Below are 14,161 nucleotides of genomic sequence, written 5' to 3'. Positions count from 1 at the left end.
TCCAGGGAGTTGATCTAAGATAAAAGGGGTTAAAGAGAGGGGAAAGAAAGGTTTCCAGAATCCCGTGTTAGTGAAAGCATACAGAATAAGTCACAGATACACATCATCAACTGCAAGTGATCATTCTTTTCAAAAATATCCTTTAATGTTGTAGAGTGAAGGTAGGACGCATTTGACTGTGTATTGTTTTGTAACCATGCAGAAGAGGGTCTATGGTATCCTATGATAGAGAGCCTGCTTTAGGATGACCCTCTGCTTTGTTATTAGTGTGGTTAGGCAGTGTTGTAACACAGCTAGAAGAACAAGAGGGATGGGCATGGGGCAGGCATTTGGCTCAGCAGTTAAGCTGTCACTTAGGAAATCCATCCCACATCAGAGCCCCTGGACTTGAATCCAGGGACTGCTTCCCAGCTTCCCAAGAATGTGAACCCTGGGAGGCAGCAGGTGATGGCTCAGGTGCTTGGGTCCCTGCCATCCTCACAGGAGACAAGGATGGAATCTCCTATTTCTGGCTTTTACCTGATCAAGTCCCAGCTCCTATATTCAGTGCAGAATTGAATCAATACATGGAAGATCTCTCTTTTTCTTTGTTTATGCCCCAAATCTCTGTCCATCTCTCTTAGTTTCCTCTCTGTCTCTACTTTCAAATCAATAAAATAAAATAATTTAAAATTAATATTTTGGTGTGCATTAGAGACTTTTTATACTAACTGTCAGAACTGATTTCCTTTCAGAATTTGGACTGTCAATTACACTATATTCTTTATTGTAGAAAGCTAGACATAAAGATTAAATGAAGCTGTGGTTTTATATATTGTAAACTCATAACATCCAGTTTAATTTTTGCCCATTTTTATATCTATATACTTACTACACCTCAATTAAAAATACTTCCACTAAGAAATCAGCATTATTACAACTGTTTGTATTCCCAAATATAATATCACTTTTAAAATCTTCAGCAGTAAATGGCCTTGCAAATCAAAGATTCACAGCTATATTAATGGATGATTGACCATTTACAAGTCACATGGGCAAAACAACTCTCAGTCCTCCATTAACCTGTTTCTCCTTGCTTTGGTCATGACACCACCGTTCACCCAAAAATGTGGGGTGCAAAAACTGGCACCATTTTGACTCCTTTGCCTGGCAAAATGCCCACCCTCCACCATTGACTCCCATTAGCACAGGTTTAGAACAAGATCACAGCATTTACTTTTATCCAACCCTAACATGACTCCCACCCATTGCTAATGCAAAGACCTTTCTGGGACTCACAAGGCTTCTCAAGATGTGGACCCTGATTCTCCATCTGGTTTCACTTATGACCTGCACTCACTCTCTCTTTCTCTCTCTCTCTCTCTCTCTCTCTCTCTCTCTCTCTCTCTCACACACACACACACACACACACAACCAGCCACATGCAGACCTTTCTACTGTCTCAACACACCAAGCTTTCCCCTTCTACCGCTTCCCATTTACTGAGCTGTCTGGCTGGACTGTTCTCCCCCCAAAATGATCATAGCCCCCATGACATTGCTGTCTCTGCTCATATGTGTCCTAGCCACTTGTATTTTCTGCAATCTTCCTGCCTAATCCAAATGATTACCTAACACCTAAAATTGTGTGTTCTTTTTCACTTTCCATCCCCCCATCACTTAATTTTCTCCAAAGTGCTTACTGCTGTGTCATATCCTTTGACATATCGACATATCATTTTTTTTTGCCAGCTCCTTCTGCTTAAAGGTAAACTCCAGTGGGGTGGGTGAGAGGAGACATGCTGGTGGGCAGGGGGAGAAGCAGCAACTATTTTACTCAGGTCTCTATTGCTTTGATATGAAGGACAGAGTCTAGGCCAGAGGGAAGCTTCCCTAAAGGTTTATTTGGAAAATGAATGAATGTTTGTACTCAAAACCTTTACAACAGATTGGAGTAACATGCAATCCGACTCCTCCTCTCCCATCATTAGTCACTCAAAGCCTCACTGTCCACACGTAACTTCTCCTGAATAAAAGCATGTATTGAAGACATACGATACACAAAATCACATGTTAAAAATAGACTGAAGTTAGTATTTTATTTTTTTCATACATTTCATTTTTCCTTCTTCACCAATGGTTTCAGGTAACCCGGGGTCATTAGGAATTTACAGTGGAACCATCAGAAGTGTCTGGACAGGTTAGGTTAAGAGTTGTGCAAAGGGAAGTTCAGATCAGCCCACTGCAGTAGTGATAATGGAAACAGTTCAGCTTGCAGTAACCAAGCCCAAGTAAAGCATGTTATTTAAATGCCTTGTGATCTTCACAACAACCCTGCAAGGTGTAAGCCTGGGTTCCCAGTCAGTGGTGAATTTTCTAAAGTGACAGAGCTCTGCTTAATTTCTGTTTTGAGTTTCTATCCAGCTTCAGAACAAACACCGATATTAATAGGCTCATCCACAGTTTATAGGTTGGAAAAATTAACTAGATAACCAGAGTCTTCATACCAGGTTAGTTTAGCAGTATACACCTCAGTTTCACTCATTCCTGCTAAGCCTTCTAGAACATCCCAATATAGTCTACAGGTAGATGACATCAAGTAGGCCATGTATACTCTATTATGCAACTCATTTGAATAAGAAAATATGAAAATGGATCACTATATAAAATACTTTAGGAAAAAAAAATTTAGTGTTTTTAGGAATGAGAATTAAGGCTGAAAAATGCTATTTTCAACTCCTTACATGTACTTATCCCTTGAGAAAATATGACGTTGGCAAGTTTCCCTTCCTTCAGCAAGAAAACAAGGTAAATAGAGTTCAAGTGTGGTGGTGTTGCTGAAACGGCAATGGGTGATGTTGGTGGGTATGGTCTAAAATCAGGACTGCTTCACTGTTCATTGGCTGCTTCTGTTACACCAAGAGTTAAATTAGAAAGGTTCTTTAATACTTGCTTCACTAAATTCCCTCCATGGTTTCAATTAGACAAACGGAAGTACAGGTGGGAATGTGCTGAATATGAATCCGTCTGGCTGTTTGGTGGGGGCGGGAGGGGCTTTAGCCTGAAAATACCAATGCCATTGTGATGCAGTGAACAATAAGGAAATACAGTAGTTCAGAAATGAAAATGTTAAATTAAATGGACCATGTTGAACATCGTTGTTGATCCTGAGGAACAGTTTTTCCAGTATATGGAGCATTTCAACTCCATCCAGCATATGTTCTCCACAGTTTTCTCTGCTCTAATTCATCTGTGTTTTTCGACAGCTCCAGATGGCGTGCTGCCTCCCAGGCTTTCATCTGCCACTCCAACCAGTCTTCAGGTTGTCTGGTCTACACCAGCGCGTAACAATGCTCCCGGCTCTCCCAGATACCAACTCCAGATGAGGCCTGCCAATTCCACCAATGGATGGCTAGAGTGAGCATTCTGCCTTGCCTGCTCTCCTATAAGCTGGGCTGTGCAATTCACACATGTACTTTTTTTTAAGGACTTGATCGAATCTCGTGTAACGCAAGTATGAGTTACCTTTTGGAAGTTCAAAGAAAAATAAGTGAAAAAACTCAATGCAGCTATTTGTTTTGCAGAAAATAATCCATTTTCCACTTACAGAAGTAACAGAGTGACACTTGTTCACACTAAATTTTTCATGAACATGAGCCTGAAACCAATAAAATGTTGTCTGCACTGTGACTAAGAGATTATAACACTAATTTTACAAATTGTACAGGACAATCAGTCTCAATACTAGTAGGATTTATAGCTCACAAAAACACAGGCTTATAAATCCTTGGCCAAATGGCCAGTACTTTCAAAATGGGCATTCCTCGAGACAATGAAATACCTAAATGTATGTTGATTATATTCTGGACATTTCTTTCAATAATATTTTATTTGCCTTTATTTGACTATCGGAAGCTTCTATATTAACATTTCTTCTCCCTATAGGTTGTTTTCGATTCCTTCTGCATCCTTAAGCTCTCAAGTGAGAGATCTTCAGCCGTACACAGGGTATGAGTTCCGGTTGGTTGCCTCCAATGGATTTGGCAGTACACATAGCTCTTGGATTTCATTCATGACCGCAGAGGACAGTGAGTATTCTAAGCAATTCACAGCCAAATGTCTTATGTTAAGGAGTCTTAAATGTCTTCAGTTTTTCAAAGCAAATGAGTTAGACTCTTGTTTCTCATCATTTCATAACACTAAACTTTTGGTGGGCAACAGAGAGGGTAAGAGTAGCTGATCGTTCTAGAAAGCAGAAAAAGCAGGGCTTGAAGTATAAAATTCCAGACAGGATGAAGCACTTTACACTCTATCATGACTTCCCATGCTGTCCTACAGGATGCTCTTTAGCGTCCTGAGAGGAAATGGTTTCCATCGTCTGCTCTGAACTGAGTTCTCTGCTTTGGAAGAATCCCAGTCAACAGAGGGAAATGAAATGGAACTCTCAATTCATACAGGGACTTAAGAGCATCCACATTCATTTTCTTGAAATGGAGTCTGTTGTACTTATACTCAAAAGACAACTTCTAGGATGAAGAAGTGTAGTTGGAAAATGGTGATTCTATGAGAATTACGAAGGGTGGATTGGGGATGGTCTTATTCAGCTGGTCCCCTAGTGCTGCGACAAAATGTTCTGCTTGATACACGCGTTTTCCCTGAGTTGTGTCTGAGAAACACTTGACTATGCTTGATTTTATACAAATTATGTCTATGGAAGCATACACTCTCAGAAAAGTTGGAAATTAAATCAAGCCTCAGAGAGTTATGAGGACACTGTATCTTTAAACAACAAGGTTTTTCGGGTTAATCTTGTCAAGTCTTTTAATCACAGTCTTCTTGGGAGATGTTGTTCTCTTGGCCAGTTGCCATTCTGGCTCTATGTGCGATGAGGACCAGGGTGACATTGAAAAGTTTAGCTATTAATACAAAAAGTACAAGCTCTCAAATCATTTGTGTAGTAATTGTTTTATTTCTATAGCACTTCTAATAATACGATTTTATTGAAGATGCTAAATGAGACAGAACTAGAGCAATCTGCTTTCTTTAAAGTTTATTTTATTGTGAAAAATCATTATGAGTGATAATGTACAATACTTCATCCATTTCTCCCAATTGATAATTACTCCCTGGGAGCAAGTTAGGTGCTTTACAAGGGCAAATGCAATGTTTTTAGTCTCAAAGGTACCATTCAGTAAATTATCAGCACCGTCCAATAAATGGCATCCGAGGCCCCGAGAAGCAGTGAGGCACTGCCTTTGGAAGGAGCATTACATGCCCTCTGGGGAGCCTGATGCCATGGTCACCCAGGACATCCAGCTTTATGAACCGAGGTGCTCGCATTTGCCATAGAATGTTGGAGCAACAGTTATAACATATCTGAAGTTTTCAGTTCCTTCTTAGAGACAACAGCATCCTGGATGGCATCTAAAAATAAATATTCCACCACTTGCAGAAATGATGGTTTAAGAGAGTGTTAGATTGGAGGGAATGAGGAGGGAATTTATTTTGCTTTTTTTTTTTTGCTTGCCACTAAAAGTTCTATTCACTTATAAATGAATAGGATACAATGGGATTTTCTCAATTACTATGCCCACCATCCTTATGGAATGGAGGTCATTCCATTCCAGGAAGAAAGATACGAAATATATTTTAAAAGAAATCCAGGGCCCGGCATTGTAGCCTAGCAGCTAAAATCCTCACCTTGAACACACCAGGATCCCCAAAAGGTGCCAGTTCTAATCCTGGCAACCCTACTTCCCATCCAGCTTTCTGCTTGTGGCCTGGGAAAGCAGCTGAGGACGGCCTAAAGCCTTGGGCCTGCACCCATGTGGGAGACCTGGAAGAGGTTCCTGGCTCCTGGCTTTGGATTGGCTCAGCTCCGTACTGTTTCAGCCACTTGGGGAGTGAATCATTGGATAGAAGATCTTCCTCACTGTCTCTCCTCCTCTCTGTATATCTGCCTTTGCAATAAAAATAAATAAATATCAAAAAGAAACCCAAAAACCTAGGAATGTTGTCAAGTGTAAATTAGCATAGCATCCTTTGTTCAGAAAACTTAACTTTCCATCTCCTTTACAGAGTTCATGCATTTAGTACTTTAGTCTACCCTGCCATCTTTATGACTTTTAAAGACCCATGTTGGAAAAGGGGGACATTAATCCTTCATTTTTTCCTCACATAAAATTAGTAACACTTTATTTGATATGCATAGCAGATATCACCTCAAGAAACTCTGCCTTAGCTTTTCTTCCAATCCTTCCATGGAGCTGGGGAACTCCTCCTTCCTCCGCTGAGTGGGTGCTGTGATGCACAGCAGTCAGGAGCCAGAAGCTCCCCCGTGACCTACCGGTGAAGGTAGCACCACGAGCTCCCTCTGAGACGTGGTGACAGTGCGCTTTGTACTTTAGATGTCAGTGGAGATGGATTCCATCTCGGAAAGGATATGCGATTGCGTTGACAAAGTCCTGTGTGATTGGCATTGGGCACAAGCAGTTTCTCTGTCAAGACCACAAAGCGCTGCGTATAAAAGCACCCATGCTGACAGCTCCATGCCACAGTCACACTTCATACTTGATCCTGAGCAGCACCTCCTGCTCAGCAAAGTGCAATTTTCAATGTTGAAATTCCACATATCATCTTACAGACTGAAGGAGGGAAGTCACCTCGTGGCCATATCTGAATTCCATAGCATCAACAGGCACCTTTCTGCAGCAGCCACAGACTCAAACTTCCCAGTGCCAAAATAGGTCACGAATAACAATATTTTTGGTGTGATATTTCAAGACAGCGATTTTCTTCAAGCCTGTGACACGGCTGAGATTGGAAAGAGAAAGCTAGGCAAGAAATGAGCGACAGCCAGAGAAGCAATTGCTCAGATGGCAAGAGATATTCTCTTGGATAGCAAAATAGCAACAACAATAATAATAATGGTACTTTTTTTCAAATTATTTGTTATTTACATCACTGTGTTACCAGTACCCAGTTACATGCATTTTTAAACATCTAGTATGTTAATGGCAAATAGAAATAAGGCACATTTTCTATGGATGTTTTAAATCCTGTTAAACATGTGTAAGAGATGTTTTTTCCTGCTAATGTGATCAGTATAGTGTTGACTGCTTGCAACCAAATAAATACAAACAACATTCACCTTTCCCAAGGCCCTTTCTCATCTGAAGTTTGTAAAAATGTATTAAGATTGTGTTGAGCTTGAGAGCGCATGGTGAGTAAGACACCTACCTGCCTGGCAACTCAAGTTTTTGATATCTTCAAATGAGAAATAACTGCCACTCCTGATATTATTATTTTTGCCTCTTGCGCTTGTTTATAATTTGTTCAAGCATGGTTTATAAATCTAGAAATTGTATTTGGCAGAAAGGGAATGTTTTTTTAATCAACCTTTCCTTAAAAAAATGTGGATTTGTCAGACCAATAAAAGTCAAGTAAAGTGTTTTATTCTTTGTCTTCTACGTGATAAGGTTGTATATGAAAGATCTAGTGATTTCAGTCATTTTCATGGACAATATATGATGTAGACAAATAGTGACACCAACTAATGAACTTAAATTTGTTTCCTAATAAAAAGTTTGCTCCCTCCCCAAAATCAAAAACCAAACCAAGTACTGCTTCATTAATCCAAAATAAGCTAGTTGTCATATTTTTGAAATTTTGATGATGTCTCTAAATGTTTTAAAAATGTCTCTTTTGTATGCTCATCCACTATTAAGAGGCATATTAACACTGCTGGGATTTAAGCAGTTAACTCTGGTGGCTTACTTACACAGTTTTTCCATTCATTTGATATTTTGTTAGTAGCCTTATTATTCATGGATTTTGAGTAAGGCATGGTAAAAGATGAGAAGACATAACTTACCTACAGAGTGATATTTCAAATGCCGTTAGCATTCTGTATTAACACGTGGCTTTCGGTCTTGCTATTTTCTCCACTTGCGTTGTTATGCTCTGAACAGAGGATGCAGCTATGAGGGAAATCATCCTCGTGTCTGGGCTCTGCTTAGCTTTCCTCCCTCAGAACATTCACCTTTGAGATTCTCATAGCAGTTTACAAAAGAATAGTCATTCCTTGGAACGTGACATAGTGTCTTTGCAAGGTCAGTTGAACTCCATGAGCACATCAACGTTCTTCCTCTTTCACTGACAAAACATCGCTCACTCAGCAAATCCAAACTCATGTGCTACCTCCCCTGTGAAGTCTTCCCTTCTCGTTGGGTTCTTCTAATTTGGGCTTCTAAATACTTGTGTGTGGTCAATTTCTCAAGACCCAGAGCTCCTTCTTACCTATTTTGGGATGAACAGTACCAGAAATTGGAAGTGGAAATGCTGATTCAAAGGAGTTTAAGTAAATCCATAAAAAATGAACCAAGTGAGCATTAGCTGAGCACCTAATCATACCGGGGATGAAGGTGACAAGGACAAATGAAACACTTTTCTTTCCTTGAAGCATCCTTGCCTGGCAATGGGCGTACCTGGAAAAACCACAGGTAGAGGACAGAATTGAGCCAACCACTGGGACAAGTCCACACACAGAGACACTGCCCTCTATGTGGAATGTCAAGAGAGTCAGTCTAGGAGAGGCCATAGACATATGAGGAGTTCATTTTGCTCCCACATTTCGCATGTACTTTATCTGCGTTGATGCCGAAGAATGTAGAAAAACCAGGCACTGAAGGAAATGGTCTCTGACATAAGAGTCACAGAGGAGGCTTTTAAGGTGCAGATTCACCAGCTGCAGCTCCTGAGTATGAAACAGGGAGACTAGGGAAGAGAAGCAAGATCGGAGAGAAATCCCAGAAGTGATCTCCATGCTTTGCTGTAGTTGGGGGCAGGCTGCTGGCTGTCGCTTTGATTCAACATTGGCTGTCTTGGCTGGTTTACAGATGCTCTAATCAGAGAGCCCTCTGCTAGTCACAAACCATGTGCTCTTCAAATTAGGGATATTGGGGTAGGACACAGAAAAAGAATCCAAAAGGAAAGCCATTTTTCTGTTGTTATCCTTACAGCCTGTGGTGAGAATAAAACAATCTCAATTCTGGCGGCGAGGAAGGGAAGTAAAGAAATTGTGGTGTGAAGTTTGAGAAATCAATCAAGATTGTTCCACTTCAAACAGGATTTTCCAAACCATTTAAAAAATGGATGTGTGCTCATAAGAGAATTGTAACCTTAGAAATAATACTGAATGACAAGCATCTTGTTGTATAATACTGCTTGAAAACCATCTTGTTATGATTGGTATTTAGAATTAAAATCTCAACAGGAATCCTTAGGATAAGAGAGTTCTATGCAAGAGGAAGATACATTTTTAAATGAGGATGGAGTGCACTTTAGTATATTTTATGTTATAAAGAAATATGAACGTTTCAATTGTGTTATATGAATATTTTGCTTTCTCCATCTCTGGTCATTTTAAATATTATCTTCTGAATGCTGACTTATTTGTAGTTTCCAGTAATTCTGTGGGTATCTAGTTTATATGTAACAGAAAATCCGTGATTGAAAATAACGTTTTTCTTCTGAATTTGAGAACAAATTTTCTGTTTGCCATTACTCTCTCTTACATAAATCCCCCCAAATTCTTACATCTTTAGGATAAAAGCAGGTGTTACAATTTTATACCCTAAGATTTGAGACATATTTGAAGTAAAAGTGACCAACAGAAAATTATTTGAAAGAATGACTGAATTAAAGAATATGTTGTTTTCGTTAGTTTTCCTTCTGAGCTTCCATACCTGACTTGGGTGTGTAAAGTTTTCTGCCCTGTCCAATTTGGAACTTGAAAGGTCTGTGTTCCTCGCTGACTAATCTAAGTCTTTAGCAATCAAGATCTTCTTGGCCCTTTAAGCATTTAGTTTAAGAAATGAGCAATAACTAATTCTCTCATAGCCACCTGTTATGAGCAAGACATTTTTGACAGGAAATGCGAGTCTATTCTCTCATTTAACCAGAGTTGCTCTCTGCTGACCATTCACTAGATGTTTTAGAAAACTCCTTTTGGATTTTTACCTAGGGAAACAGAATGAAACACTCAATATTTAAACACTCTCTCTGGACTGCATAAGAGGACCAGAGCTCGTTGACGTCCATTGCTATTGAATGTCATGAAATTGAAGAGTCTCAAATCGAAAATCTTGGGGAACTCAACTATCTGAAAACTGCTTGCTATTAGCAAACAATATAGGTGTTTGTCTTTTTCCTGTAGTCATTTCTTGGAGGACTTTGTATAGCAGGTGCCTGTAAAAATATTCAGTAATGCTAAAATAATGCAGAGATTGTCTTAATCATGTTATTCTGCTTGTTTTGATAATGTCACTGAAACTCCTCATTTGTATGACAGGCAAAAGCAGTACAAAGGATAGAGGAACTGCTTGGCGTAGATAATACCCACTCAGGAGTCTTTCTTGTGGACTGTGTAGTAAATACGGTGCATAGACAATGTTTGGGAAAATTCACATAGAGCTTTGTCTAAATGCTAGACCTGAAGATAGTGATGTAGTTTCATTAGGACTTTTTTGGCATTCATCTATTCTCACATCATTTTATTTTCTTCCCCAAATATTAAAGAAGTATTCACTGCTGTTCAAATCACAATATATGCTAGTTCTGCAAATGAAAGCATACTTCCTAATTTATTCTCTGCTATCCAGATATTAGGATACAAAGAGGAAACATCACTCCTGAATATCCATTATCCTACTTGTAGACCACTAAATAGAATCTTTTAGGACACTTTTCTAGTCTCCACAATCCTTCATAGGAAATAAGAGTGCCTTTGTTGCAAGCCTATCTGCTTTTTTTTTCCCATCAGTTGACAAAAAGCTGTATATGCATTTTTGTGTAAAACTGCTGCACACATTATTAATACCTGTTTGGGGATACAACTGTTGTACTTCTTTGTTAGCACAACATTGGTATTTATTTTATTGGCCCTCTTGCACTTAGGTCCTTTATTATGAACCGTCAAAATTCTTTGGGGAAGTGGTTGCAGTTATAAATAATAAATTGATAAAAGAATTCATGATTAAAGGGAAGATAGCACCAACCACTTGGTTCTCTTGCTAACATATCAGTAGTGTATAATCAAAAGTCTACATTAACAATTAGCATATAAAGGATCATTATATATAATTATATGTGCCACCTTGATTTTTAATTCATTGGCAAATTTATGGAGTTAATATTACTGAAATGAGCCTTTAAAACTCACTGAGTGAGCTTTTAATTAGAATGATAAAAAGTTGCTTGGGGCAAGAATGAGAACATAACATGGAATCTGATAAATCATGTGTAATTCTAACAGCAAACAAATGTAGAAAAGCTGCAAAGACAGACAGGAAAGCTTCCAAAGGTTCATGGAAAGATGGAATTTAAAGATATTTGTTTTGATACAGAAATTTATGCAGAGTTTTGAAGATGTGTTGAAGAACACTTACATGTTTTGAGCTCAATTTTGTACCAAAATAAAATTCTTGTCCACTTTCCATGTACCTTTTGAAACTCCCTTACACTTACGTTCAAATTCTGAGTCACTCAACCTGTGTATATCCACACACACACACACACGTGTACACATAATCTTTGCACTATACACATTTCTGTGTAAAAGTAAACATACCACTGTGTTAACAAGTAATTGGTCTGTTTTAGCTTGAGACTTGAACTTGCAAAGCTGATGAGCACAACAGCTTTCCAGAAGGGATCACTTCATTTGCCAAAATGGAACTACCTGCCATTAGTAATGCTGTAATAAAATGATCTGAAATATGCATCTGTGATCAGAACAGAAAGGCTGCTCGTGGTCCCAGCTCCGCGAGGGAGTTCTCTAAGCAGTGACAGCCACGGAGACTGCTGTACACTTGTATTTCCATCAGCGGCCAGCTGAGCTGTGTGCCTGTCATACTTCCCAGTCGCCCCTCCAGTGACAGCTGCATTGACAACGTGTTATACTCCACATTGATTTTACAGTTAAGGAGCTGATTGTGATATATAGGGATTTTAAGAATTCAGCTGAGAGGCTGACTTTTGCCTTTTATCATTCCATTAAAATTTTATAACCATCTTTTTCATGTCATTTCATCCATGAATTCTTACTTTAGAAAGTGATAGCTACTGCTGTGAGCATAACTTTTCTCATGTTCAGAGCTTTTTATTGTATTAGCAAACTACCCCAATTATAGTTATTACTCATGTTTTACATAATTGTGGTGACCCTTTCAACCATGCAGTAGCAGGCCAGTTGATTTGTATATAGAATTAGATGATTCGGCTTATCATTTTAAAGCACTAAATTGAAAGAGTGCCAGGAGTCAGGTTTTAACACTTCCTTGGACAAAGGAGCTAATTAAGCTGCTTTCAGTCTCCTGAATCACAGGAGTTAAAGGAGTCTTCTGTAACAAGAACAGCCAGTCTACCCAGCCAGAGTGGAAAGCTAATAAAATGTATGCTGGCTCTTAAGGGGGCGGGGGGATCATGAAATTGAAATCGAACATCCCTTCTTTCCTAGGATAAGAGATCATCTTTAAGGCGAGGCACTGTTTGTGGGGATTTGAAGTGCAAGTTCATCTCATTATTATGGAGGTTCACCCAGCTCACGAGCATCATATTCAGGAGAAGTAAAAAGCCATCCCGTTGTTTCAGAGAACAGCCTGTACCATTGCTGTGTCTTTTCCCTGAAGAAGCTCGCAGTTTGATGGTTCATGTATGAGGAATAATTATGCAACACCTTGTAGAAAACCTGATAGGAAAGATTGTGATTTATAAACGTATGTTATTCTTTTGGGGTGCGGGGGAGGGAAAGAAGGTAAGATAGGGTTAGACATTACACACTTGAATCTCCTCCACTAATTTTATGAACCCCAGTCTCAGAAGAGAGTGTGTGTGTGTGTGTGTGTGTGTGTGTGTGTGTGCTTATTATCTTAAAACATCATTGAGATCTTACAACCCTCACAGTGGCTTTTCTCTGAGCAACAGCCAAGTCTCGGTGACAAGCATAACACAGACTGGAGCTGTAGCCCCATTTTGATCTAATAATTCTTGCTGCTACTATTCTGTATTGGAGAACAAAAGTAAAAAATATGTTGCAGTGTTTTTAGGACTTTAAGATGACAGCTGATGACAGATGAAAACTGCAAAGTTCATTCAAATCCAAGTCGCTGTTCTTTTAGGGTTTCTCTCTGGTTTGGGTACATCGCCAGTTTCTCAGAAATGGCTTCATTTTGGGGTGAGCACACCATTGTATCTTTCTCTTCAAAAATTTAATCATGATTTTACCATGAGTTCAGTTTTTTGACTAAAAGGTGAATCTTGTTGGGTGCAAAGGTGTTTCTCAAATGAACAATCGTTATAGACATGAACTTCACAAAACTATACCTTGCATTGGAAATACAAACAATCACCAAATCCAAATCTATCGTTTCTAAAAGATTTTCCATAAAATCCAACGTTCACAGAAACATCTCATAAATAGCAAAATTGCTGTGGGCAGAAAAGGGGGACATAGTTTTTTCTTGATCTGTTGTAGCAATTTATAGATTTCGGGCTGTGGTTTATAAGAATGCTAAACGTTCTGGAATTACAGCTGTTACTGATCAGTGATTGAGCCAGATTTGTGTTATTGCACCATGTTCTTGCTTGTACCTAGAGAGCAGTAAAGCCTCAATATAATAAAAAGCACCTGCATTTTAAATGAAATTTCAATTGAAAAACTTAACAGCCCTTCAAATTGCAGAATTTAATGCAGCCCAGTAAAGCTTAAATAACACTTTGCCTGCACAGGCTGAGGGGCTTGAATTCAAGGTGACTTGATTGTGTCGCCTGGTGAAATTATTTACAATTAAGGAATTTCTCTGGAGGGCTGCAGAATATTTGCTGTTCCACAACACCTATGCCGGCATATGGTGGGCCTTTTTCAGTATTCATGGAGCCTCCTGAACCTTTATGATAATTGAATCAGTTAGAGTGCTGAGTGGAGCAAGCATAAAACCTGTTAACCTAAAGGTCAGATCTGTGCATTGTTTATTTATCAGTAGGTGAAACAGCTAAATTGGCAGCTTCTGTCACAGTCACAGTAAAAAATCACCTATAATATTACCAGGGAGTAGATAAATTGCAAAACATGGGTTCGAATGATAAACAGACCCATGTATAATATGGAATATATAATGAGAGAT

At 39.0% G+C, this 14,161-nt stretch overlaps 1 protein-coding gene across 1 annotated transcript in view; it reads left to right on the top strand.

Moving 5' to 3' along the window:
- The window catches only part of USH2A (usherin), a 617,249-nt gene that overhangs the window by 384,784 nt on the left and 218,304 nt on the right, over positions 1-14,161 (top strand). The window contains exons 38-39 of the mRNA XM_040985311.1: positions 3,245-3,395; positions 3,924-4,066. Of these exons, the coding sequence (XP_040841245.1) occupies positions 3,245-3,395; positions 3,924-4,066 (294 nt within the window). The remainder of the gene's footprint in view (positions 1-3,244; positions 3,396-3,923; positions 4,067-14,161) is intronic.

The sequence above is a fragment of the Ochotona curzoniae genome, unplaced genomic scaffold, assembly GCF_017591425.1.
Source record: "Ochotona curzoniae isolate NIBS_2020 unplaced genomic scaffold, NIBS_Ocur_1.0 contig_430, whole genome shotgun sequence".
Taxonomy (NCBI): domain Eukaryota; kingdom Metazoa; phylum Chordata; class Mammalia; order Lagomorpha; family Ochotonidae; genus Ochotona; species Ochotona curzoniae.
Note: the sequence above shows the minus strand (reverse complement) of the source record. Positions and strands in the feature narration are given on the sequence as shown.